At 41.9% G+C, this 21,705-nt stretch overlaps 1 protein-coding gene across 7 annotated transcripts in view; it reads left to right on the top strand.

Moving 5' to 3' along the window:
• TRIM24 (tripartite motif containing 24) overlaps positions 1-16,711 on the top strand; it is a 113,003-nt gene extending 96,292 nt beyond the window's left edge. For 6 of the 7 annotated variants that reach the window (XM_036329022.1, XM_036329019.1, XM_036329017.1 and 3 more), the window contains 6 exons: positions 268-436; positions 2,078-2,406; positions 7,219-7,351; positions 8,349-8,423; positions 11,623-11,772; positions 15,006-16,711. In XM_036329022.1, the coding sequence (XP_036184915.1) occupies positions 268-436; positions 2,078-2,406; positions 7,219-7,351; positions 8,349-8,423; positions 11,623-11,772; positions 15,006-15,215 (1,066 nt within the window). In that variant the 3' untranslated portion in view covers positions 15,216-16,711. The remainder of the gene's footprint in view (positions 1-267; positions 437-2,077; positions 2,407-7,218; positions 7,352-8,348; positions 8,424-11,622; positions 11,773-15,005) is intronic. The other variant, XM_036329020.1, reaches the window with a different exon arrangement.
• The last annotated feature ends 4,994 nt before the right edge of the window (positions 16,712-21,705 follow it).

The raw sequence follows: 21,705 nt of genomic DNA, 5'->3' as shown, positions 1-21,705 counted from the left end.
TTTAATTGTGGTATTATTTAAATTTATTTAAGTATCTTTTCAGATGTAACATAACTATTTAGATAAATTGATATATAGAACATTTTTTATTCATAAGTGAAACTTCGTACATAGCAGGTGTATTTAACTTACGTACCATTTATTGCTGATATAGTAGCTACCATTGCTGTGAAGATAGGTCATTATTCTCAAAGCGGTTATACTTTATTTGGAGATACTTAAGGTAGCATTCTTAGATGGTTATTTCTTTCTTTCTTACACTTATAGCTCTGGCTCTTCTAGCAAACCAGCAGGAGCTGACTCTACACACAAAGTCCCAGTGGTCATGTTGGAGCCAATCCGAATAAAACAAGAAAATGGTGGACCACCGGAAAATTATGATTTTCCCGTTGTGATAGTGAAACAAGAATCAGATGAAGAAACTAGGCCTCAAAATGTAATTATCTCCCAACTGAAAGTGACTCAGTCATTGAGTGTCGACCTGTGAACCAGGAGGTCACAGTTTGACTCCCGGTCAGGGCACATGCCCAGTTTGCAGACTTGATCCTCAGTGTGGGGTGTGCAGGAGGCAGCTGATTGATGATTATCTCTCATCATTAATGGTTTTACCCCTCCTCTCCCTTCTTCTGTGAAGTCAATAAAAAAATATATATATTTTGCCCTAACTGGTTTGGCTCAGTGGATAGAGCGTCAGCCTGCCGACTGAAGGGTCCCAGGTTCAATTCCGGTCAAGGGCATGTACCTTGGCTGCGGGCACATTCCCAGTAGGGGTTACGCAGGAGGCAGCTGATTGATGTTTCTCTCATCGATGTTTCTAACTCTCTCCGTCTCCCTTCCTCTCTGTAAAATATCAATAAAATATATTTTAAAAATATATACATATATATTCTATATTATATATGTATATACTTTTTAATTATACCAATGACTTCAAATAATATAATGAAACTTAGTGTAACTGAAAGGCATGGACATCTGAACTGAAAGGGCCTAATAAGTACCAGAACATTAGTGAAAAAAACTTTTTGTTTGTTTTTGTTAATCTTCACCTGAGGATATTTTTCCGTTGATTTTTTTGAGAGAGTGTAAGGGAGGAGGAGAGACAGTGAAAAACATCAATGTGAGAGAGACACATCGATTGGTTGCCTCCCACACACACCTCGACCAGGGTCAGGGGTTGAGCCTACAATCAAGGTATGTGCTCTTGACCTGAATCCAACATGGGACCCTTCAGTCCATGGGCCAACACTCTATCCACTAAGCCAAGCTAGGGGTAAATAAACATTTTTAGACATGCATGAAGATTGAAAAAAATTTAATTTCCATGTACTCATTCTCAGGAAGCTATTTTACAGTGTGATTCATCAAATATGGAGTAGGCCAAGAAAAAGAAAAATGAGCCCAGAAATGAGATATAACACAGACCAGGGGCAAAGAAAAGGGTAGTCCCCAGTACAGCAGCTCCTTCATTATACTCTGTAACAGGAGGACAGAGGACTCCATAGGAATGTATGTAAGGGTAGGAAAATGTTTTGACAGTATTGAGGAGCATTTTATAACACTGTTGGAGATTGTGAAAATGACTTAGTGATTTGACATTTTCATCATCGTAGGCTCCAACATAAAATTTTTATTTATCTTAAAGTTACTAATAGCTCTATGAATGATTTTTAAAAAATCTATACTAGGCATGTTTTATGTCTAGGTATAATTTAAATGAACAGGTCCACTAAAATGTACTTATATTTCCTATGGTTGACTTCTACACTACCCACCCATTCTCCCATTTCTGAACTCATCAGCAAATTCATATAATTTTTCTTTATTGTCCACACTCCCTAAGTACTGATATTCTATTTTGACGATGTTTTCCAGTAGAGGCCCATGTCTTCTTTACCACTAGAGATTCTAATATATTTAGCAGTAAAGATAATTCTTTTTTCTCATGCATGTTCATAGACTCCTTTGAAGTTACCAGGTGCCCATGAGAGAGCAGTCTTTGGTCTAAAATTACAATAGTGCTAATTAAGAATGCCAGTTTTAAGAATACATATACTCTTACCTCCTTCCATTGCAGACTAACTATCCAAGAAGCATACTGACCTCCCTGCTCCTAAATAGTAGTCAGACCTCTTCTTCTGAGGAGTCTGTGCTCAGGTCAGATGCCCCTGATAGCACAGGAGATCAACCTGGACTTCACCAGGAAAATTCCTCAAATGGAAAGTCTGCGTGGCTGGATGCCTCCCAAAAGTCACCTCTTCATGTTGGAGACACAAGGAAAGAAGATGACCCCAATGAGGACTGGTGTGCAGTTTGTCAGAATGGAGGGGAACTCCTGTGCTGTGAGAAGTGTCCCAAAGTATTTCATCTTTCTTGTCATGTGCCCACATTGGCAAATTTTCCAAGGTAAGATAGTACTTGCTTTCCTTTTCCACATTCTTTCACTATATAATAAAAGCCCAGTGACCAAAACAGTGGAACAACCAGAATGACCTCAGCCCCTCGCCCTGGCTGGCCCCATCCCCCAGCGGGGACCCTGACGCCGATCGAGGGCCCCCATCAGGGCAGGCTGGCGGGTGCCCACCCGTGCACCATAATAAAAGGGTAATATGTAAATTGACCCTAATGGCAGAATGACCAGGAACGACTGCTCGCTATGATGTGCACTGATCACCAGGGGACAGACGCTCAATGCAGGAGCTGCCCCTGGTGGTCAGTGTGCTCCCACTTGGGGGAGCTCCGCTCAGCCATAAGCTGGGCTGACACCTGCGAGCGCAGTGGTGGTGGCAGGAGGCTCTCCCGTCTTCTCGGCAGCATTAAGGATGTGCGATTGCAGCTTAGGCCCGCTCAGAGGAGGCATGCACGGTATAGACATGCAAATGAAAGCTCAGAGAGTCACTCTTTTGGGGTCCTGTGGCGCATCCAGGCAGAGAGAAACTGATCACCAAAAGCCAAGCACCAGACTCTGTCCCTTCCTCATCCTGCAGTCTCAGCTCCAGACAGGCATCCCTGAGGCAGGATACAAGGAGAGCCCCATCTCAAATCTTCGCAGGGACGGAATGCTCAGGAGGCCAAGATAATAGAAACCTAAAGACCCAAATGCTGGGGCCCATGCCACCAGCGCCCGCTCAGCACAAGGTCAGTAAGTGCTTGGACCAAGTTCTGGTCCAATTCCTAACCCAGTCGCGACCTGCCATTCTGGGGCAGCAGCATGCGCTGGAGTGTGTAATCACGGGGGCAGGGTGCTCTGGAGGCGGAGGGCTCACCCGAACCCCTGGGCCCCAGGGGCTCTCCACCTGCGCGCCCTTCCCCAGGTGCACAGCCCCAGCTATGCCAGTAAGACCCCTTTGCTGGGGTGGGATTGCAGAGGGCAGGCAGGGGAGGAGTGACTGGCCCACGGCCTCTGCTTTGGCTGTTTGCACATATGTAATTAGCTCTAATTATCTTGGGCTTTCAGTTCGCCTACTCCGGGGTTGGAAGCTGCACCCGGGGTGAACTCGCTCATAGAGCCACTGCTCTGCCAAATGTGCCCTCTCATTGGGCCAGGGAGCTCTATTACCTGTCTACAGCACCCAGTGTCATATGTCTGTTTGCCCAACTGTCTACAGAGCCACCACGTGCTGGATTGGGGATATCTTTGTGTGTCCTTGGTCGTGTGTCTACACTCGCTGCTGGGAAGGTTTGCGAATACCAGGCACTGAGGAGAGGAGGGGTGGCGGGGGGAGAGAGAGGATGAACTGGTTCTCAGCTGTGAAGGAAGGAAGGTGCTAGCGCCCAGCTCTCCCATTTGTGCAAGTCCTACATAAACGTGAGCCCAGGGCAGCGGCCAAGGCCAAAAATCCCTGGGATTTCGGATGTAACCGCCAAACCAAGGTGTCCTAAACTGTGCTCTTATCTCCTTGCCTCCCAAGCCATTTCTAACCTCAGCCACCAGCGGTCCTCTCCTGCAGGTGGCATAGCCAGGGCTCAGAGAGGTTAGGGAACTCGCCCTAGGTGGCACAGCAGGCCAGGGCCGCCACTCTCCAGAGCCGCGGCACAGGATTTGGGATTCGGGCTTTGCTCAAAAACATAAGGTGTGCAGGGTCCTGGGAGGGAATGCCTCCAGGTCCTCCTCTCTCAGTCTGGTCTTGGATCCCTAGCCCTCGGCAACCCTGGTCCTGCGTACTCAGTCCTTGCTCACCACATCCTTTCAGCCCTTTCCTGAGGCCCGTTCAGCCATGTCTACACTGAATGGAACCAGAGCACAGAGGAGAGCAAGCTCAGCCCCAGGGGCCTTAGTTGGAGGTGGAGGGATCAGCCTTCCTGAAGCAGGATTTCTCAGCACACTTGTTCTGCTCTTAGGGCTGAGTTCCTCCTTTAGCCTTCCTGGGTTCTCTGTGTCTGTCTATCTCGCCCTGTGCATCTCTCTTCGCTGTTCCTTGCTCTCTGATCCTGTTTACTCATTCCCCATGTCTTGCTGGGCCTCTTGTCTCTGTCTCTCATCGGATCTCTGCCTGTGAAGAACACCCCTGCCACCCCCACAAAGGAACACACACCAGCAGAATCCGCCTTTTCAATAAAAAACAAGTGGGAAGCAGAGTGAATTAAAAACCATTAACTTAAAAACAATCCCTGTGTCTGCAAATGCATTCCAAATGGCAGCACTTTGGTGGGGGTGGCAGGGATGAGGCGTGTTTGCCACATGTTCTGGAGCCTCAGACAAAGTGTAGGGAGCTCAGGACCTCACTATGGACCCCTCCCACTAGCCATCTGGGATGGCAGGGTCTGGGAAAAGACTTAGTTTGTACTCAGCCTCGCGGACCTCCACCTGATTCCATAGACCCTTGTTCTGGCACCTGCTGGTCCCTCTTACTCCCCCAGTACCTCCAAACCTTCCTATGCTGACCCCAACTCTCCCTCTGCATCATCCCTTCCCCTCCCCGTCCCCCCCCACACACACAGATTTCACCCTCTTTTTTCCCCACCCCCAGTTTTATACCCCATACTTCTTCCTGCCCTGCCCCACCTCCATTCTGCCCCAGACCACCCAGTAGTACTGGCTCCAGGAGAAATGGTTAGAACAAAGCTTTCCTTGGCCAGAAGAGACTCTCCAGGGAGCTGCATGCAGAAAGTCACTCCCAGTCCTGTACCTGCAACTGCTCTGTCCTGCCAAATGCCAATCAGAAATTGTATCTCTAGAGACAGAGGGTAGCAGAAGTAGGCCACTGTCCTTTGAAGCCCCTCATCAGGAGGAAACTCTACACTCCCCCCCAAAGAAAAGTTCACCCTGCTGCCTCCCTTATCACTTTTAGCAACCCTCCTTTGCCCCTTTCCCTGGAAGTGGAAGGATTGGAGCACATCTGTCTATATAATAATAAAAGCATAATATGTTAAATTAGACTGGACATCCTCCTGGAGGAATCTGGGGCTGTGAGGGAAGCCCGAGTCCCAGGTGCCAGAGGGAGGCTGGTGCCAGCAGCCAGGGGAAGGAAGGCCAACTCTTGCACAAATTTCATGCATCAGGACTCTAATATATATATATATAATATGCAAATTGACTGAACAGCAGAATGATCGCTCAACCAGTCGCTATGAGGTGCACTGACCACCTCTCGGTCCCTCTCCCTGGCCAGCAGGTTCTGATCTCCCAATGTTGAATGGGGAACTGGGGGTGGGTGGTGGCGGGAGGCAGGGCCAGCTGCCGGCAGCCAAGGAAGATGGCACTGATCACGGGCCAGGCCTAGGGACTTTACCTGTGCACGAATTTTGTGCACCGGGCCTCTAGTCCTGTATAATGAGAGGAATATGCTAATTAGCCATTATGCCCTGAGGTGTAATGACCAAGCACATCACGACCAGATCACAGATCAGCAGGAGGGTGGGCCAATAAGGTACTAGTGGGCTGTGGAAGGCTACAGGAGGGGGCAGGACAGCAAGCTATAAGGGGGTGGGGGGAGGGGGCATGGGGCTTCAGGAGGGTGGGGCAGGGGGCAGAGAGCTACAGGAGGGCAGCAGCGACCTACTGGCTACAAGTGGGTGGCAGAGAGCTACAGGACAAGGCAGGGCAGCAAGCAAGTAGGAGGCGGAGAGCTAAAGGAGAGGGCAGGGTAACAAGCTATGAGGAGGGGGCATGGGGAGCTACAGGAGGGCGGCAGCAACCTACTGGCTACAAGTGGGTGGCAGAGGGCTACAGGAGAGGGCAGGGCAACAAGCTATGAGAGGGTGCGAGGGGAGCCACAGGAGGGCGGCAGCGATCTACTGGTGCACGGATTCGTGCGCAGGGCTACTGGTCAATAATAATGGGCCAGTACTCTGTCCACTGAGCCAAACTAGTTAGGGCTAAATAAACATTTTTAGACTTGCATGCAAGATTGAAAAAAATTTAATTTCCATATACTCATCTCAGAAAGCTACTTTATAATATGATTCATCAAATATGGAGTAATCCAAAAAAGAGGAAAACAAGGACCCAGAAATGGGATAGAACACAGACCAGGGGCAAAGAAAAGGGTGACAATTATTATAACCTAAAACCATTGTAAAACCTTAAACATAAAAGTCCACTTGACACAAATGCATACTTCAAAACCTACAACATAGGGTTTCCTTCCCATACCCTGCCTCTAATTCCTTGTGCTTCTCTCAAAAACCTAGTGTTATGAAAAGAAAAAAACATTAACTTATTTCATGGGGTTGCCATAAAGAACAATGGTCCTTAGGCACAACTGCCACAATGGCATCTTATTTGGCAGGCACTGACATTTATAAATATCTCAAAGTCTCACAGTCCCTTTGAGATGATGATGAAGAAGAGCATTGAGTTAATCTCTCAGTTCCTCAAAGGCTATACTATTTAAAATTTAATTTCAAACAAAGTTGCAAGAATAGTACCAAGAAGGATTTTTGTCTTGAATTATTTGTGGTAAAAATATGAGTTACACATCACATCAGCCATAGACTAATGTGTCTGTTTATTTAAGTGTTTACTTTGTATATGTATTTCTTACCTCCTTAGCTAGACTAATATTTATACCACTTAGGCTCTTGCATTGTATTATTACAATTGTTCAGCTCTCAGGATGGAGCTGAGTGCTTAGTAGGTATACAGTAATTCTTCAGTGATTGAAATTCATGCCAAATAAGTAATTCTGTATCATAGATGGCATGGAGGAGGTAGAAAAGAGATATGGTGAAGAGCAAAACAATGCATTATAATTCAAATACTTTATCCCCCAACAGTGGAGAGTGGATTTGCACTTTCTGCCGAGACTTATCCAAACCAGAAGTTGAATATGATTGTGATGCTCCCAGTCACAACTCAGAAAAAAAGAAAACTGAAAGTCTTGGTAAATTAACACCAATAGATAGAAGGGTAAGTTTGTGAGCATTTCCAACCTAGACTGTTACACAGTTTTGTTTTGTTTTGTTTGGTTTGGTTTGGTTAAATGCATTATTGTAATGCAGGTGTGCTTTTCACATTAACTTCTTTTTTCTTTAGTATTTATTTCCACAAAAGTATAGGGATTTTAAGTAATATACTTAGAGGCAGACTAACTTCTTTAGTTGAAAAAAATCATAGTACTACATATACATTTTCTAGAAACTGTACTTGAACAAGGTAGAATATGTGTCCTTTATGTGGCCTGCACTCTTAAAATTGGTCTACCTTTAGTAAATTCTTTTTTGTTTTATTTCTACTATAGATAGGTTTTCTTCCTCAGAATTTGTTGAGAAATAGAATTTATTTTTCTATTTCCATTCTTTCACCCAGTGGTACTAGGTTTATACCTTAAAGCCAGCTAAAATACTTAACTGTAGTTAACATTTAAACCTACTAAATCAACACTTCTGTATTATTAAAGAAGCTCCTTTGCTCAGTTATTAAGTAGAACAAAGAGTATGAAAGTTGTCATGCAAGAGCGGGGCCAGACACACACTATAGTGCTTCAGCGTGTGTATAAGCCCACATAAGCAGAGAAGTAGCAGAGTGCATGATAGCACCATCTGCCTTAGGGCTTTAGGATTGTACACACCAGGAAAGGGCTCCACCTTTAGATCTCTTCTTTTATTGTCTAATAATTTAATACAAATTGGAGAAATAAGTGGAAATTTATTTTTAAGAGCTTCAAATGGGTTTCTAGTGATAATGTGTTTGTTCCTATAATTACAAAGGACTGCTGCTCTCATGTATCACATAAACCCCAAGCTATCAAACAGTACAATTCAGTAAATGGGAAGGAGTTAAAAACTCTAAGTATCAATACTTTTCTTGTATTCATCAGGTTTTAATTTTTATTCTGGTACTTTGATATATATATATGACATTGTTACAAAAAATAAGCTGTGACTTCATTTTATTTTTTGCTTAGAAGTGTGAACGCCTACTTTTATTTCTATATTGCCATGAAATGAGCCTGGCTTTTCAAGATCCAGTTCCTCTAACTGTAAGTATTAATGTCATTTTGTCCATTTTTACACCATAGAGTGATTTTTTCTGCAACTTGATTTATGATCATCTAGTTTCTGTACCATTTTTCAGTAGTTAGTTTCTTATATCTAATCTAGTCTTAAAGCTTATTGATACATACTGAAACCTTTGATCTTAAATGCATTTTAATGTTAATATAATTGGCCCAAAACATCTATTCATTTCTCATACATTCTTACACCTCATCTCATGCATTTTACCTACTTTTCTCTGTAATGATTTCCATCAGTTGCCTCTCAGGAGATTTAGGTATATCTCCTTAACTGTTGGGGGAAAAAACTTTCCATTTGAGATAAATATCCCCAAAATTCTCTGTTCATATTTTGATGTATATGTCCGTACTTCAAAGATTAAGTAGACTTTAACAATAGAAGAAGGCGTGTGTGCGCATTGCATGTGTATTAACAAATTTACTTCAGAAAGGTTCATATTGAAAGTTCGATGAGACTTTAATGCAGTGGTTCTCAACCTTGGCTGCACATTAGAATCACCTGGGAATCTTTTTAAAATCCTGATTTCTGGTCCTCATCCTGAAATGATTTTAAAAAGATTCCCAGGTGATTCTAATGTGCAGCCAAGGTTGAGAACCACTGCTTTAATGCATAATCTTAGAGTGCTAAAAGTACTACTAAAAATATGTTCTATTCTCTGATGTCCAAAATTCCTTTAAATTGTTAATATTCTACAGTTTGATAAATTTTAAAAATTTAATATAAGACTAGAAAAGAAAATTAGCTTAGTAAATATATTCAGCAGATAAACAATGAACTTCTCTCTTGAGAACAGGTTTTGAGAAGTTGAGATAGGAGGGAAATAAATACTTCTAGGGAAAGGACCTTTTGTGCTCAAAAGAGGCAGGCAAAAAATGTGGGGGGAAAAAGGGATTGTGACCAATACAAACTTAATCCACTTAAAAATTTAACCTAGAACTTGGTGGTTTTTATGATCTTGGTTACAGTTAACATTTGGTATTAATAACAACAGCAGCACAAAATAGCCCCCTTTTGCTTAATATGTATCATCTCATTTAGTGTTTACAAAAACTGAAGTTGGTAGGATTATCCCTATTTGATATATAAGGTTCAGTGAAGTAAGTAACTTAACCCAGGAGCATGCTACTGAGTAGCAGAGCTGGGGTTCAAACCCCATTTGTTATAACACATGCAGCAAAAACATTTCAAGTCATTGCATGTTTGTGTTATTTTTTAATTATAGTGGATTTAGAAATACTGTTTTTTTATTTTATTTTATTTTTTGTTGTTAATCTTCACCCAAGGATATTTTTCCTTTGATTTTTAGAAAGAGTGGAAGGGAGGGAGGAGGAGGAGGAGGAGAGAGAGAGAGAGAGAAACATCAATATAAGAGAGACACATTGATTGGTTGCCTCCCCCACACACCCCGACCAGGGTCAGGGATCGAGCCTACAAGTGAGGTATGAGCCCTTGACTGGAATTAAATCCGGGACCCTTTACTCTGCAGGCTGATGCTCTAGGGCAAGCATGTCAAACTCACGGCCTGCAGGCTGCATGCAGCCTACAGTGAATATTTTTGCTGCTCAGCCAATATAACGGTATGTAAGAAATGTTTTAATAAAAATTTCATAACTTAATTTTTACAATATCCCGTTATACATAACTATCAATAACGAACTACAATGTTCACTAATGACTGATTACTATAATTGTGTTGCATTCATTTCTCTTACGTGGCTTACGTGCAGGCGTACCATTTCTCTCCACTAATACTAGCAGCGAATATTTTAGCAGCCAATGGCCACATCATTAGTCTTGGACTGACTTGTTTGGTGTGTGCAACAGGAAATATTTTGCTTTCGGAGAACAAGAAAAATAGGTTTATTTGCATTATGCTTATTAATTTGTGCAGTTATTCAATGTCTGGTAAGTTAATGTTCAAGAAAAAATAATAATTTTTATTAAAATGTCCTATTTTATGTTAACGATCACTCATTTATTTCAGCCCTTTGTATTCAGCATGTCTCTATCGAAATAAACCTATGTTTCTATGAAAATTGAAGCTTTTGTGTTTTTTGTGGCCCACATAAATTTAAACCTTGTTTATTTGGCCTGTGTTAGCCTTTGAGTTTGACATGCTTGCTCTAGGGCTAGTAATTGCTTTTTTTTTTTAAATATATTTTATGATTTTTCACAGAGAGGAAGGGAGAGAGATAGAGAGAGTTAGAAACATTGATCAGCTGCCTCTTGCACATCCCCCACCCGGGATGTGCCCGCAACCCAGGTACAGGCCCTTGACCGGAATCGAACCCGGGACCTCTCAGTCCGCAGGCTGATGCTCTATCCACTGATCCAAACCGGTTTCAGCAGTAATTGCTTTTTGTTTAATAATGAAGGAGAATAGAGAAGGAGGTTTAGGAGGGAAAGGTGATTTTTTAAATCTATATATATATAAGCCTAAGTGACCGTTACGACGGTCGACCAAATGACTGGTTAACCAGTCGCTATGATGCGCACTGACTACCAGGGGGCAGACGCACAATGCAGAAGCTGCCCCCTGGTGGTCAGTGTGGTCCCTCCCCCCGGCCAGCCAGCCGGCCCCAATGGGCCCCAGTCAGGACTGGGCAAGACAGTCCCTATCAGCCCCCATTGCCAGCCAGGTCAAGGGGCCCCACCTGTGCACTAATTCGTGCACTGGGCCTCTAGTTAAAAAATAATTGAAGCCCTAGCTGGTTTTCTCAGTGATAAGAGCATGGGCCCATGCACCAAAGGGTCCCAGATTCAATTCCAGTCAAAGGCACGTATCTCACTTGCAGGCTGAATCCCTGGCCCTGGTCAGGGCATGGGATGCAACCAATAGATGTGTCCCTCTCACATAGATGTTTCTCTCTCTGTCTCTCCCTTTGCTTTCTACTCTCTTGGGGGGGGGGGGGGGAATCAGTGGAAAAAATACCCTGGGGAGAGGATTAATAAAACAAAACAAAACAATAATTTTTGAACTTTTTTGGAAAAGGTGATACAAAACATTTTCCATTGTGTGAAAGGCTGTAGGCACATATTGCATAGGTTTTCTTAGCAATGACAAATAGTACAATCTGAATTTTATGCTACTACTTGTAGAGTTTATTTAGGATGAGGTAGAATTTAGTTACTTACATTATAGTATCTCTTTTATTTTGAAAGGTGCCTGATTATTACAAAATAATTAAAAATCCAATGGACTTGTCAACTATCAAGAAAAGACTACAAGAAGAGTATTACATGTATACAAAGCCTGAGGATTTTGTAGCTGACTTTAGATTAATCTTTCAAAACTGTGCTGAATTCAATGAGGTGAGGTGGAAGGGAGGGGAGACTAATAGTAATATTGAAAGCAATGTTAAACAAAACATCTTATTAGCAAACAAGGATATTAAGATAATCTATTTATGTTAGCATAAATTTCCAAATGTTCGAGTCAGAGAATGATTTTATCCATATTTATATTCCACCTAGAGGCCTGGTGGACAAAATTCATGCACGGTTGGGGCCCGCAGCCCAGCCTGCACCCTCTCCAATCTGGGACCCCTCGGGGGATGCCCAACTGCCTCTCGCAATCCAGGACTGCTGGCTCCTAACTGCTCGCCTACCTGCCTGCCTGATTGTCCCTAACTCCTCTGCCTGCCTGATCGTCCCTAACTGCTCCCCTACTGGCAGACCGCCTCTAACTGCCTTTGCCTCACCCCACACCCGGGACCCAGGATTCCCTCCTCTGGCTGGTCGCAGGCACCTAGGACCCAGGCTTCCCTCCCTCTGGCTGGCTGCAGGCACCCAGGACCCAGCCTGGTGAATATGAGGCATGTGGATTGTTCCTCTCCCAGGCTGTGGGTGCAGCCGCTGGTGCCTAGGACCGCAGGGTGGGTGGCTTGTCCCTCTCCTGGTCTGCAGCCCCAGCGGCTGGCACTTGGGACCGCAGGGCGTGCGGTTTGTCCCGCACCCAGGACCGCAGGGCGGGCGGCTTGCCCCTCTCCTGGGCCGCAGCCTGGCTGGTCCCCATTCATCTCTCGAAAGCTTATTTGTGCCTGGCTGGTCCCCATTCCTCTCTCCCCAGTGTTGAGTTTCTGAGCCTTTACAGTGATGGCGTGATGACCATTTGCATATTAGCTCTTTATTATATAGGACTAGAGGCCTGGTGTACAAAAATTTTGTGCACTGGGTGGGGGGGATGTCCCTCAGCCCCACTTGTGCCCTCTCGCAGTCTTGGACCCCTTGGGAGATAATGACCTGCTGACTTAGGCCTGCTCCCGGGTGGCAGAGGGCAGGCCCAATCCCTAGGTGCAGCCCCTGGTCAGGCTCAGAGCAGGGCCGATTGGGGAGTTGGGGCGCCACCCCCTGTCATGCACAGAGTAGGGCGGATCGGGAGGTTGCGATGCCACCCCCAGTCACGCTCAGGGTAAGGCCAATTAGGGGGTTGGGGCACCACCCCCTGTCACACTCAAGGCAGGGTCAATGAGGTTGCGGCGCCACCCCCTGTCACACACACAGCAGGGCCAATCGGGGTTGGGGCGCTGCCCCCTGTCACAGAGCAGGACCCATCAGGGGAGTTGGGGCTCCGTACCCTGTCACGCACAGAGCAGGGCCAATCAGGGGGTTGGGGAGCTCCCGCCCCCCCCCCCTCCCCGTCACGCACAGAGTAGGGCGGATCAGGGGGTTGTGGCCCCGCCCCCGTCACACACAGAGCCGCAGGGCAATCAGGGTTTGGGCGCTGCCCCCTGTCACGCTGCTCCAGGGGCCAGGAGGCCTCACGGCTCCGCTGATCCCAGTGCTGGGAGGCCTCTCGGCTCCTCTTGACACCAGGGCAATGAGGCCTTGCTGCTCCGCTGATCCCAGTGCTGGGAGGCTCCGCTGATCCCGGTGCTGGGAGGCATATTACCCTTTTACTATATAGGATAGAGGCCTGGTGCTGGGTGGGGGCCGGCTGGTTTGCCCTGAAGGGTGTCCTGGATCAGGGTGGGGGTCCCGCTTGGGTGCCTGGCCAGCCTGGATGAGGGGATGATGGCTGTTTGCAGCTGCTCACACCCCCTTCAGAGTTGGGGTCCCGCTTGGGTGCCTGGCCAGCCTGGATGAGGGGAGGATGGCTGTTTGCAGCTGGTCACACCCCCTTCAGGGTGGGGGTCCCCACTGGGGTGCCTGGCCAGTCTGGGTGAGGGGCTGAGGGCCATTTTCAGGCTGGCGGGTGACTGAAGCTTTCAACCTCTCCCTTTTTTCTTTTTTTTTAATTCTGGGATTTATTTACCTCAGTGATTCCCAAAGTGGGCGCTACCGCCCCCTGGTGGGCGCTGCAGCGATCCAGGGGGGGGCGGTGATGGCCACAGGTGCATTTGTTTTAACTTTTTTTGTATTACCTTTCTATTCTGAGTTCAATAAATAGTTTCATAATTTCAAACTTCAATGTTTCTAATTTGCACCTTTCTTTACTATATTTTACGAAAAAGGTAGAAACATTAATACATATATCTTTCTGTTTAATTGCTATTAAAATTTTAAAAAAATTAATTTCCAGGGGGTGCTGAGTAGTATTTTTTCTGGAAAGGGGGCGGTAGGCCAAATAAGTTTGGGAACCACTGATTTACCTTCTATGGCCGTCACTGGAACTGAGAGCCAGCTTTAGCTCTGAGGCTCAGCTCCAGCTCTGAGATCCCGGCTGGCTGAAAGCAGGTTTCTGGGGATGGTTTAGCTTCTATAATTGCAACATTGTTTCTGTTGCTCAGAGCCCAGCAGCAGCAGGCGGGGAACCTTGGCTTCCTCCTTCACTGGAGCAAGCAAGCTTCCTGTTCGCTTCAGCTGCCTGGCTGCCGGCTGCCATCTTGGTTGGCAGTTAATTTGCATATCACCCTGATTAGCCAATGGGAAGGGTAGCGAAGTTATGATTAATTACCATGTTTCTCTATTATTAGGTAGGATGTTTATTATATGTTGAGTGGAAATGCAAATTATAGCTGACAACTGAAAACACTTTAAAAATATTTTCATCTAACCTAGAAGCATTTTTTGTCATTCTTATCTTTATTTCTTAGAATATAGCAATTCCATACTTTAGTGGGTTTTTTTTTTATGTTCATCTTGAAATATTAAAGATGTGGTCTAAAAAGCTCTAATTTTAATGTTTTCTCATCTGTCAGTTTATCCAAATATCTGTTAGACTTAGAGCCTTGTTCTATTTATTGGTTACTCATTCCAAAGTTCCACATTTTATATGTTCTGAAAATACCTGTTATATAATACTGTGATTATAGGATCTTTATTTTTGTTTGGGAATCCAGTCTTGCAACTGCTGTGCCCTTATAGAATAAGCCAGATGTGTCAAAGACGTTTGTTTACCTTTTATGTGACCTTCTCTACACTTTGTTTAGCCCCAGACTATTTATTTTATATCAATGACATTGTATAAATATTTTTCCAAAATAATCCACTGGTATTCCTAAGCTCAAGTTAAAAGGGAACAGAAATGTGAGAAATTTATTACTTTTGGCTGTCTAAATGTTGGTGTCTGTTTTATAATTTATATTTTTATTTTGACCCAACAGCCTGATTCAGAAGTAGCCAGTGCTGGTATAAAGCTTGAAAGCTATTTTGAAGAACTTCTAAAGAACCTTTATCCAGAAAAACGGTTTCCTAAACTTGAATTCAGGAATGAATCAGAAGATAATAAATTTAGTGATGACTCAGATGATGACTTTGTACAGCCCCGGAAGAAACGCCTCAAAAGTGTAGAGGATCGCCAGTTGCTTAAATAAACAGCAGTATTGGCATGTGCTGGTTTTTCGCTTTTTTTTTTTTTTCAAAAATTACTTTGTAAATAATTTAACATCATTACAAAGAAGAGTTTGGGACAACGCTGACCTATAATTTTTTGATGTTTACTAGATTTTGATTTTCTTAACCCATTTTTTTAACCTTCTGATTAATAAAGTAAGTAAAAAGGGGAGGGAAGGAGAGAGAAAGAAGAAAGAAGCACCAACAACAAAATAAGACATTGTTCCTACTTGCTGGATTTCAAAACTGTAATCTGGGATGATAACTACTATAGAAAGGAAATAGAATTTGTATGAATTCTAAGTTGAAATTTTAATGTGGTCTGGATGTGTGCATTAATCCATTTTTAGAAAATACCACTACTAAGTAATTGTGGCCCAACCATGAGTTAGGTGTACTGTCCTTAAGAATAGCTGGGCCACAGTGAATTAACATGGATGGTAATAAGAGTTCTATCGTAGGATGCCTACTGGTGCAACAAAGATTAGATTAGACACTATTAAGAAGGCACCTAATAGTCATGTAAGATGGCAATTGTATTAAAGAAAAAATGGGAAAACAAGTGTTTTTTTATTTATTTTTTCTTGTCTGTAGAGATGTTTAGCAGATTTTCAAGGCCATTTTCGTACATTTCTTAATTGAACTTCTTCCACTGAGGAAGTAAGTGAACACATTTGGTTTTACTGTATGTCTATGTGTGGTTTTGTTGCTTGTTTTAACTGTGCAGGTGATCCTTATATAAAGACTCACTGTTTGCAGTATGGTTTTTAGTGGAACACCTGAAATATGAAATACAATTGTGTGCAGTATTTGATGTGAGGATTTAAAAAAATATACCCTGAAAGGGACTCGTTTTTGTCATTTTCATCTCTCTTTATAATTTGAAATGAAAATGTATTGTGGAATTTGGGAACAGGAAATTGGAGAGAATTATAGTGAAATTTTAATTTTTTTCTGACACATCCATTTCCTATTTTTATGAGCCAGACCCTCAAATTGATTCTTTGATCTCAGTTAATTCTGAATTTCCTTTGTATCCTTCCAATGGAGATACAAAAGATACCTTCTGAAGGCAAGCGTATTCCTTAATGGGCCAGACCTAGCTAGTTTAACTGATATTCATTTATTCTTTATTGGTCAGTGTCAAGGAAGGAAACTAGAGTAAGATAGTGCCCCTTGCTAATTTAACATTTGACAAAATATTTACACATGAATTATTTTTAGTTTGCCAAAGTAAACCTTTATTTATAAAACACTAATTGCTGGAGGACATTATTCTCTTTAGGCTGATGGAATAAAAATATGGCTGGCTTGAAAGAATGTTACTTTTTGGAAGGTATCATCTTCCATGAATTAAACCTAGAGGACTTGATTTTATCATTGTAGCATTGCTTCTTAAAATGGACAATTTGAAAATATTCTGTGGCTAATTGATTGGGTTTTCAGACATTGATAAAGATAAAATATGAGAAAATAACTTACTAGCAATAGTGTCTCACTTTCTATGTAGATTTAAGCCTTGTCCATAGCGTAAATTATGAATTAATGGTTAAAAAGTCTTAATCATCTTTTCAGATTTGTGTTCAAGTTAATTATGGTGGTGGTGATAATATTGTTTTGAATATGCATTTGACATTCTCCAAAGACTGAACAAATTTTTATAATCGCACATATACCATTTAATTGTTTTCTTTTGCACCAGCATTTATTGACACCAGCTGTTGAGCTTTTAGTAGTAAGTTTAATGTTGGTATCTTTGAATACTGTTCTTCTGACAGTTTGTTATTCCATATTTGTCTCCAGAGTTGAAACAGGACAATAGAGATAAATTTTTGAGAAGGATCACAAAGGGAAGTAGCACTAAACAGAAAATATATATAAAATATTTTCTAAAGGCATCTGAGCCAGAATTTCTAACATACTCAAAACTTATATTCAGTGCAATATTAATCTTTTAAAACAGTATTTAAAGTAAGTCTTTTTCTCTCCAAATATTCTTCAGTGACAGTCTTAATGATTAAAGTCCTGTGACCTTATTAACAGGCATCTATATACTCAGGTGGATCCCAGCTAATTAGTCCTTAAATTCTAATAGACAGCTGTAAGATATCCTAACTATATACACCCCCTGCTCATTTATTGAGCATCCTCCCAAAAGTTTAGTGCAATTCAAGCAACCTTGGCCTAACAGGAAAACACTGCAGTGTTTATCTCTGATCCAAAAACTCCAGAGATATCCTTCTGGAGTTGGAAACAAGAGCCCAGTATCATAGCTGAAAGACCCTCAATACATGATTACACCATTATGGGGGCTTATGAACAAGTAAAGCATATGGGAGCTAGGAATTACTCAATTCCAACTCATCAAAAGCTTTCCCAGATGCCAATCATTTGATCTTTCCAGCAATAAGGGAACCCAAGTGCACAGTCAGTGACTTATATGGCCATGGCAAAAAGTATAAATGGACTGAGATATACCATATTAAATTCAAAATGTATTTGCACATCAGCATCTGGCAACGCAATCATTTTGTCCTTTGAATTAACAGGACCTGCCTACCTTTTTTGAATGGAGGGGTAGGAAATTGGAAAATGCTAAGAGGAAATGTCCTCTTGCCTGGGTAGTTTTAACTTTCTTTACTAAACTAAAGAAGAGGCTCCCCATTTTACTACAATATAATAGTGTAGTTGTAACATAACTTAAGAATGCTTTCAGAAAGTTTCACTCCAAAGTCCAAAAGGTGAGTAGTAGACAGACCTTTACTCTATTTATGAAATTGCATTTTAAAGTCCTATGATGCCACAGTGCTTAAACTTTTGAATTTGGGTTTCATGGAGAGACTAGACAATGAAAGAAGGAACTCCTCCTTTTGCTGAGCCCTGATCTACAAATAATGTGAATCCCAAAAATAAGTTGCTTCATGTGATGAACAAAAAGTTTACAGGTTTAAACTAAAGATATACTCATTTTCTGTTTATCTGTACTTGTTATGAATGAGAGAAATCAAGTGATCTGATTAGCCATTAAAATTATGGACATGACCATGAGTGTAACTAATTTCTTATTGAAATAGAGCACCTCCTTTTAAATAATCATGTACATATTTTTTTAAGTATTTTATAACCTCATGTAAATTAATAGTTGAAGTCTTTTTACAAACACATCACCCATCATTTTGGGTGTGAATTTACGAAGTCATAATTCACATGCTGGTGGCTCATGATTCTGAGTGAGAATAATGCTAGCCAATCAGATCACAATCTCTATCTCCATGGAGGTTTTGCTTATTGTGAAGGACATCTGAGAAATAGTCCTTGTTTGTTTGTTTGTTTAATTTTAGAGAGCCAACTGGTGCTTTGATTTTAATAAAAATTAGCATTGATTGATTTTTACTATGAATATTTCGCCACAACAAGGAATTTATAATGAAAAACTCACTCTGTGTCATTCAGTAGAATTTAAACTAGTTTGAGTCTGCCTTCTGTACTATCTTTTTGTGTTCCTCTATAAAACTGGTACATAGCGACAAGCTACTGGTCCATAATAATAGGAAACTTTTAAATTCTAACACAGGTATTTCACCATATGAAGGGAGGGAGTAAAAATATCTTCAAATGCTGATTTCCACTTTTCCCCCCCAAAAAGGAGCTTGGCTCAGTGATTGAGCATTGACCTATGAACCAGGAGGTCATGCGTTTGATTCCCGGTCAGGGCACATGCCCAAGTTGTGGGCTCGATCCACAGTGTGGGGCTTACAGGAGGCAGCCAATCGATTCTCATTGATGTTTCTATCTCTCCCTCTCCTTTCTGAAATAAATAAAAATATATTAAAAGGGGAAGGGGGGGGATGTTATACAAAGTATGAGTGATGTTTTTTACAAGTCACTTTGAAAATTTACCTATGTTAATTTTACCTTAAAGGTTAGAAAGTTTTGATTCACAGAAATAACTTTTTAAAACTCACTATTGGGTATTTAATAGATCTTACTTTGATGGGGATGGAAACAGCCTTCTATTTGATTCTCAAATGAGTTTTTAAATAGAATAAGTAGGTCCTAATTTGAGTCCTTCTATCCTTTCTTAGAAGTTACGTTAAATATTGAGCAAAATTTTATCTTTCTGACACTTTCAAATGTGTTATAGAAGAAAGGCTGTTTTAAAGTTGTTGATAGAAGAATGTCCAAATCTGCAGAAAGCTCTATAAGAATTTATTTGAGCTAAGATTTGAGGACATTCCCTAAAGCAGTGATGGCGAACCTTTTGAGCTCGGCGTGTCAGCATTTTGAAAAACCCTAACTTAACTCTGGTGCCGTGTCACATATAGAAATTTTTTGATATTTGCAACCATAGTAAAACAAAGACTTATATTTTTGATATTTATTTTATATATTTAAATGCCATTTAACAAAGAAAAGTCAACCAAAAAAATGAGTTCGCATGTCACCTCTGACACGCGTGTCATAGGTTCGCCATCACTGCCCTAAAGCAAGATCTCAACAGACAGAAAATGCTGTAGAGGATGGCAGTTTTGCAGTTTATTTTATACATTTAGAATCAGGAGAAAATATAAGGGAGATTGTATGGACTCTGTTGGTGGTACATTAAAAAGGCAGGAGAAAGCAAACCGTGGAAATGCCCAGGATTACAGAAAAAGGAAAATGGAGAGAAACATGCATCCTTTTACATTGGTGGATACAGGATAGTTAATAATTAACATGTACAGCACATAGGGGTGGTATGCTGGAACAAGATAACAATGAAGTGTTACATTGTCTCCAGAGTAGGTGGTTGTGCCTTGGAGGTGTCTGGAAAAAAAATCACTTGAACATTTCAAAGGTATGTTATCCTAGATGCATAAGAACAATGAACAGGGCTCCCTTAAGGTGAGTGATTGACTTTGGCTAAGGAAGCTGTAGTCCTGGGACGTGACTACCTGTCATAACCTGTCCAGCTAGGAATTTACGATCAGACCATCCTGCGTGGTTACTTTTGGTCACTGGGCTTGCCAGGCCTGCCAAATAGCCCCTAAGCTTGTGGGGTCTACTGTGCAGTCACTTTTTGTTCACAAAGTCTTCTGCCATATATCAGGAGACTTGTGAGTGTTGAATCCTTTGCCTGTTTTCTCTAATGCCTTTAATCCCAAGTGAGCCAGAAAATTCAGTCAGGCATCTTTCCATTGAAAATGATTGAATCCCAGGTTTGATTGTTTTAGGGGAGAGGATAAAATATATGAATCAACCAGGTTAAGGACTTTTCACACTTGGAATGGCAATATACTGACCTGAGAAGTGGCACATCCCTAAGAAAATAAGTGTCCTTAAAAGGAGAGGAGGAATGACAATAAGACAGACAGGAACAACAATTCAGTGGGCCACCAGATGCCACTTTGACAGTGATTCTGGTTCTCTAATCTTACTGTATTAGGCATTTACTAATGATGGTATATGTTAAAAAAGATCAACAAACAAAAAGTCCAAAATAAAGGTTTTGGCATGCATATTACTGGAGTTTTTGCCAGTATAGACGATGCTTTAAAGAGTTACAGAAATTCCCCTTTATATGTAATTTGATTCAGACAATTCGACCTCTATTGTATTACATAAAATATGCTTGTACAGAGGTTCACTTTTATTGTTTCCAGTACTTCAACGAGTATTGTCTTGGTTTTTTCATAGGCCGTAGAATCAATCCAAAAACATTTACAGGTAATATGAAATTTGTTGACTTTCATTTCTACTAATGACCAATAGTAGAAATATAAACAAAATGAACACATTTATCAAGGATTTCTCAAATTTAGTGTTCAGTTTATGTTATTAAAGTTTTCTAGTCATTTAGTGTCTTCTAGGAATTCTAGTTGCTGCACAGTGCTGGATAATATCACAAAGTTCCTTAAGCCTGGATAACCTCACAACTACTGAGAGTTCCTGAATTTGGCAAGGTGTTTGAGCATCAGGTTTGTCATTGGTTGACTCTGGTTTTAATTTAAAATGGCTGCTGTCAGCTTTGGAATTTTTAAAAATTTGTTTTCAGTTACCATTGATATACCAGAGAGGAAGGGAGAGGAAGAGAAAGATAGAAACATCAATGATGAGAGATAATCATTGATCGGCTGCCTCCTGCATGCCCCCTCCCCTACTGATTATCGAGCCTGCAACCCGAGCATGTGCCCTTGACTGGAATCAAACTGGGACCTTTCGGTCCACAGGCCGGCCGCTCTATCCGCTGAGCCAAACCAGCTAGGGCGGCAATTTGTATTTCTTAATCCCTTTATCTTTTTTCACCAATCCCACCAATCCTCTTTCTATCTGACACCTATCAATTTGTTCTGTGTATCTATGAGTTTGTTTTATTTTTTTTTTAGATTTTACATATAAGTGAAATATTTGTCGTTTTCTGTATGACTCATTTCACTTAGCATAATACCTTCTAGGTCCATCCATGTTGTCGCAGTTGGTAAGATTTTATTG

Source organism: Myotis myotis, unplaced genomic scaffold (assembly GCF_014108235.1).
Source record: "Myotis myotis isolate mMyoMyo1 unplaced genomic scaffold, mMyoMyo1.p scaffold_m19_p_11, whole genome shotgun sequence".
Classification (NCBI taxonomy): Eukaryota; Metazoa; Chordata; class Mammalia; order Chiroptera; family Vespertilionidae; genus Myotis; species Myotis myotis.
The sequence above is the reverse complement of the archived record's forward strand: the minus strand, read 5'-3'. Positions and strand labels throughout refer to the sequence as shown.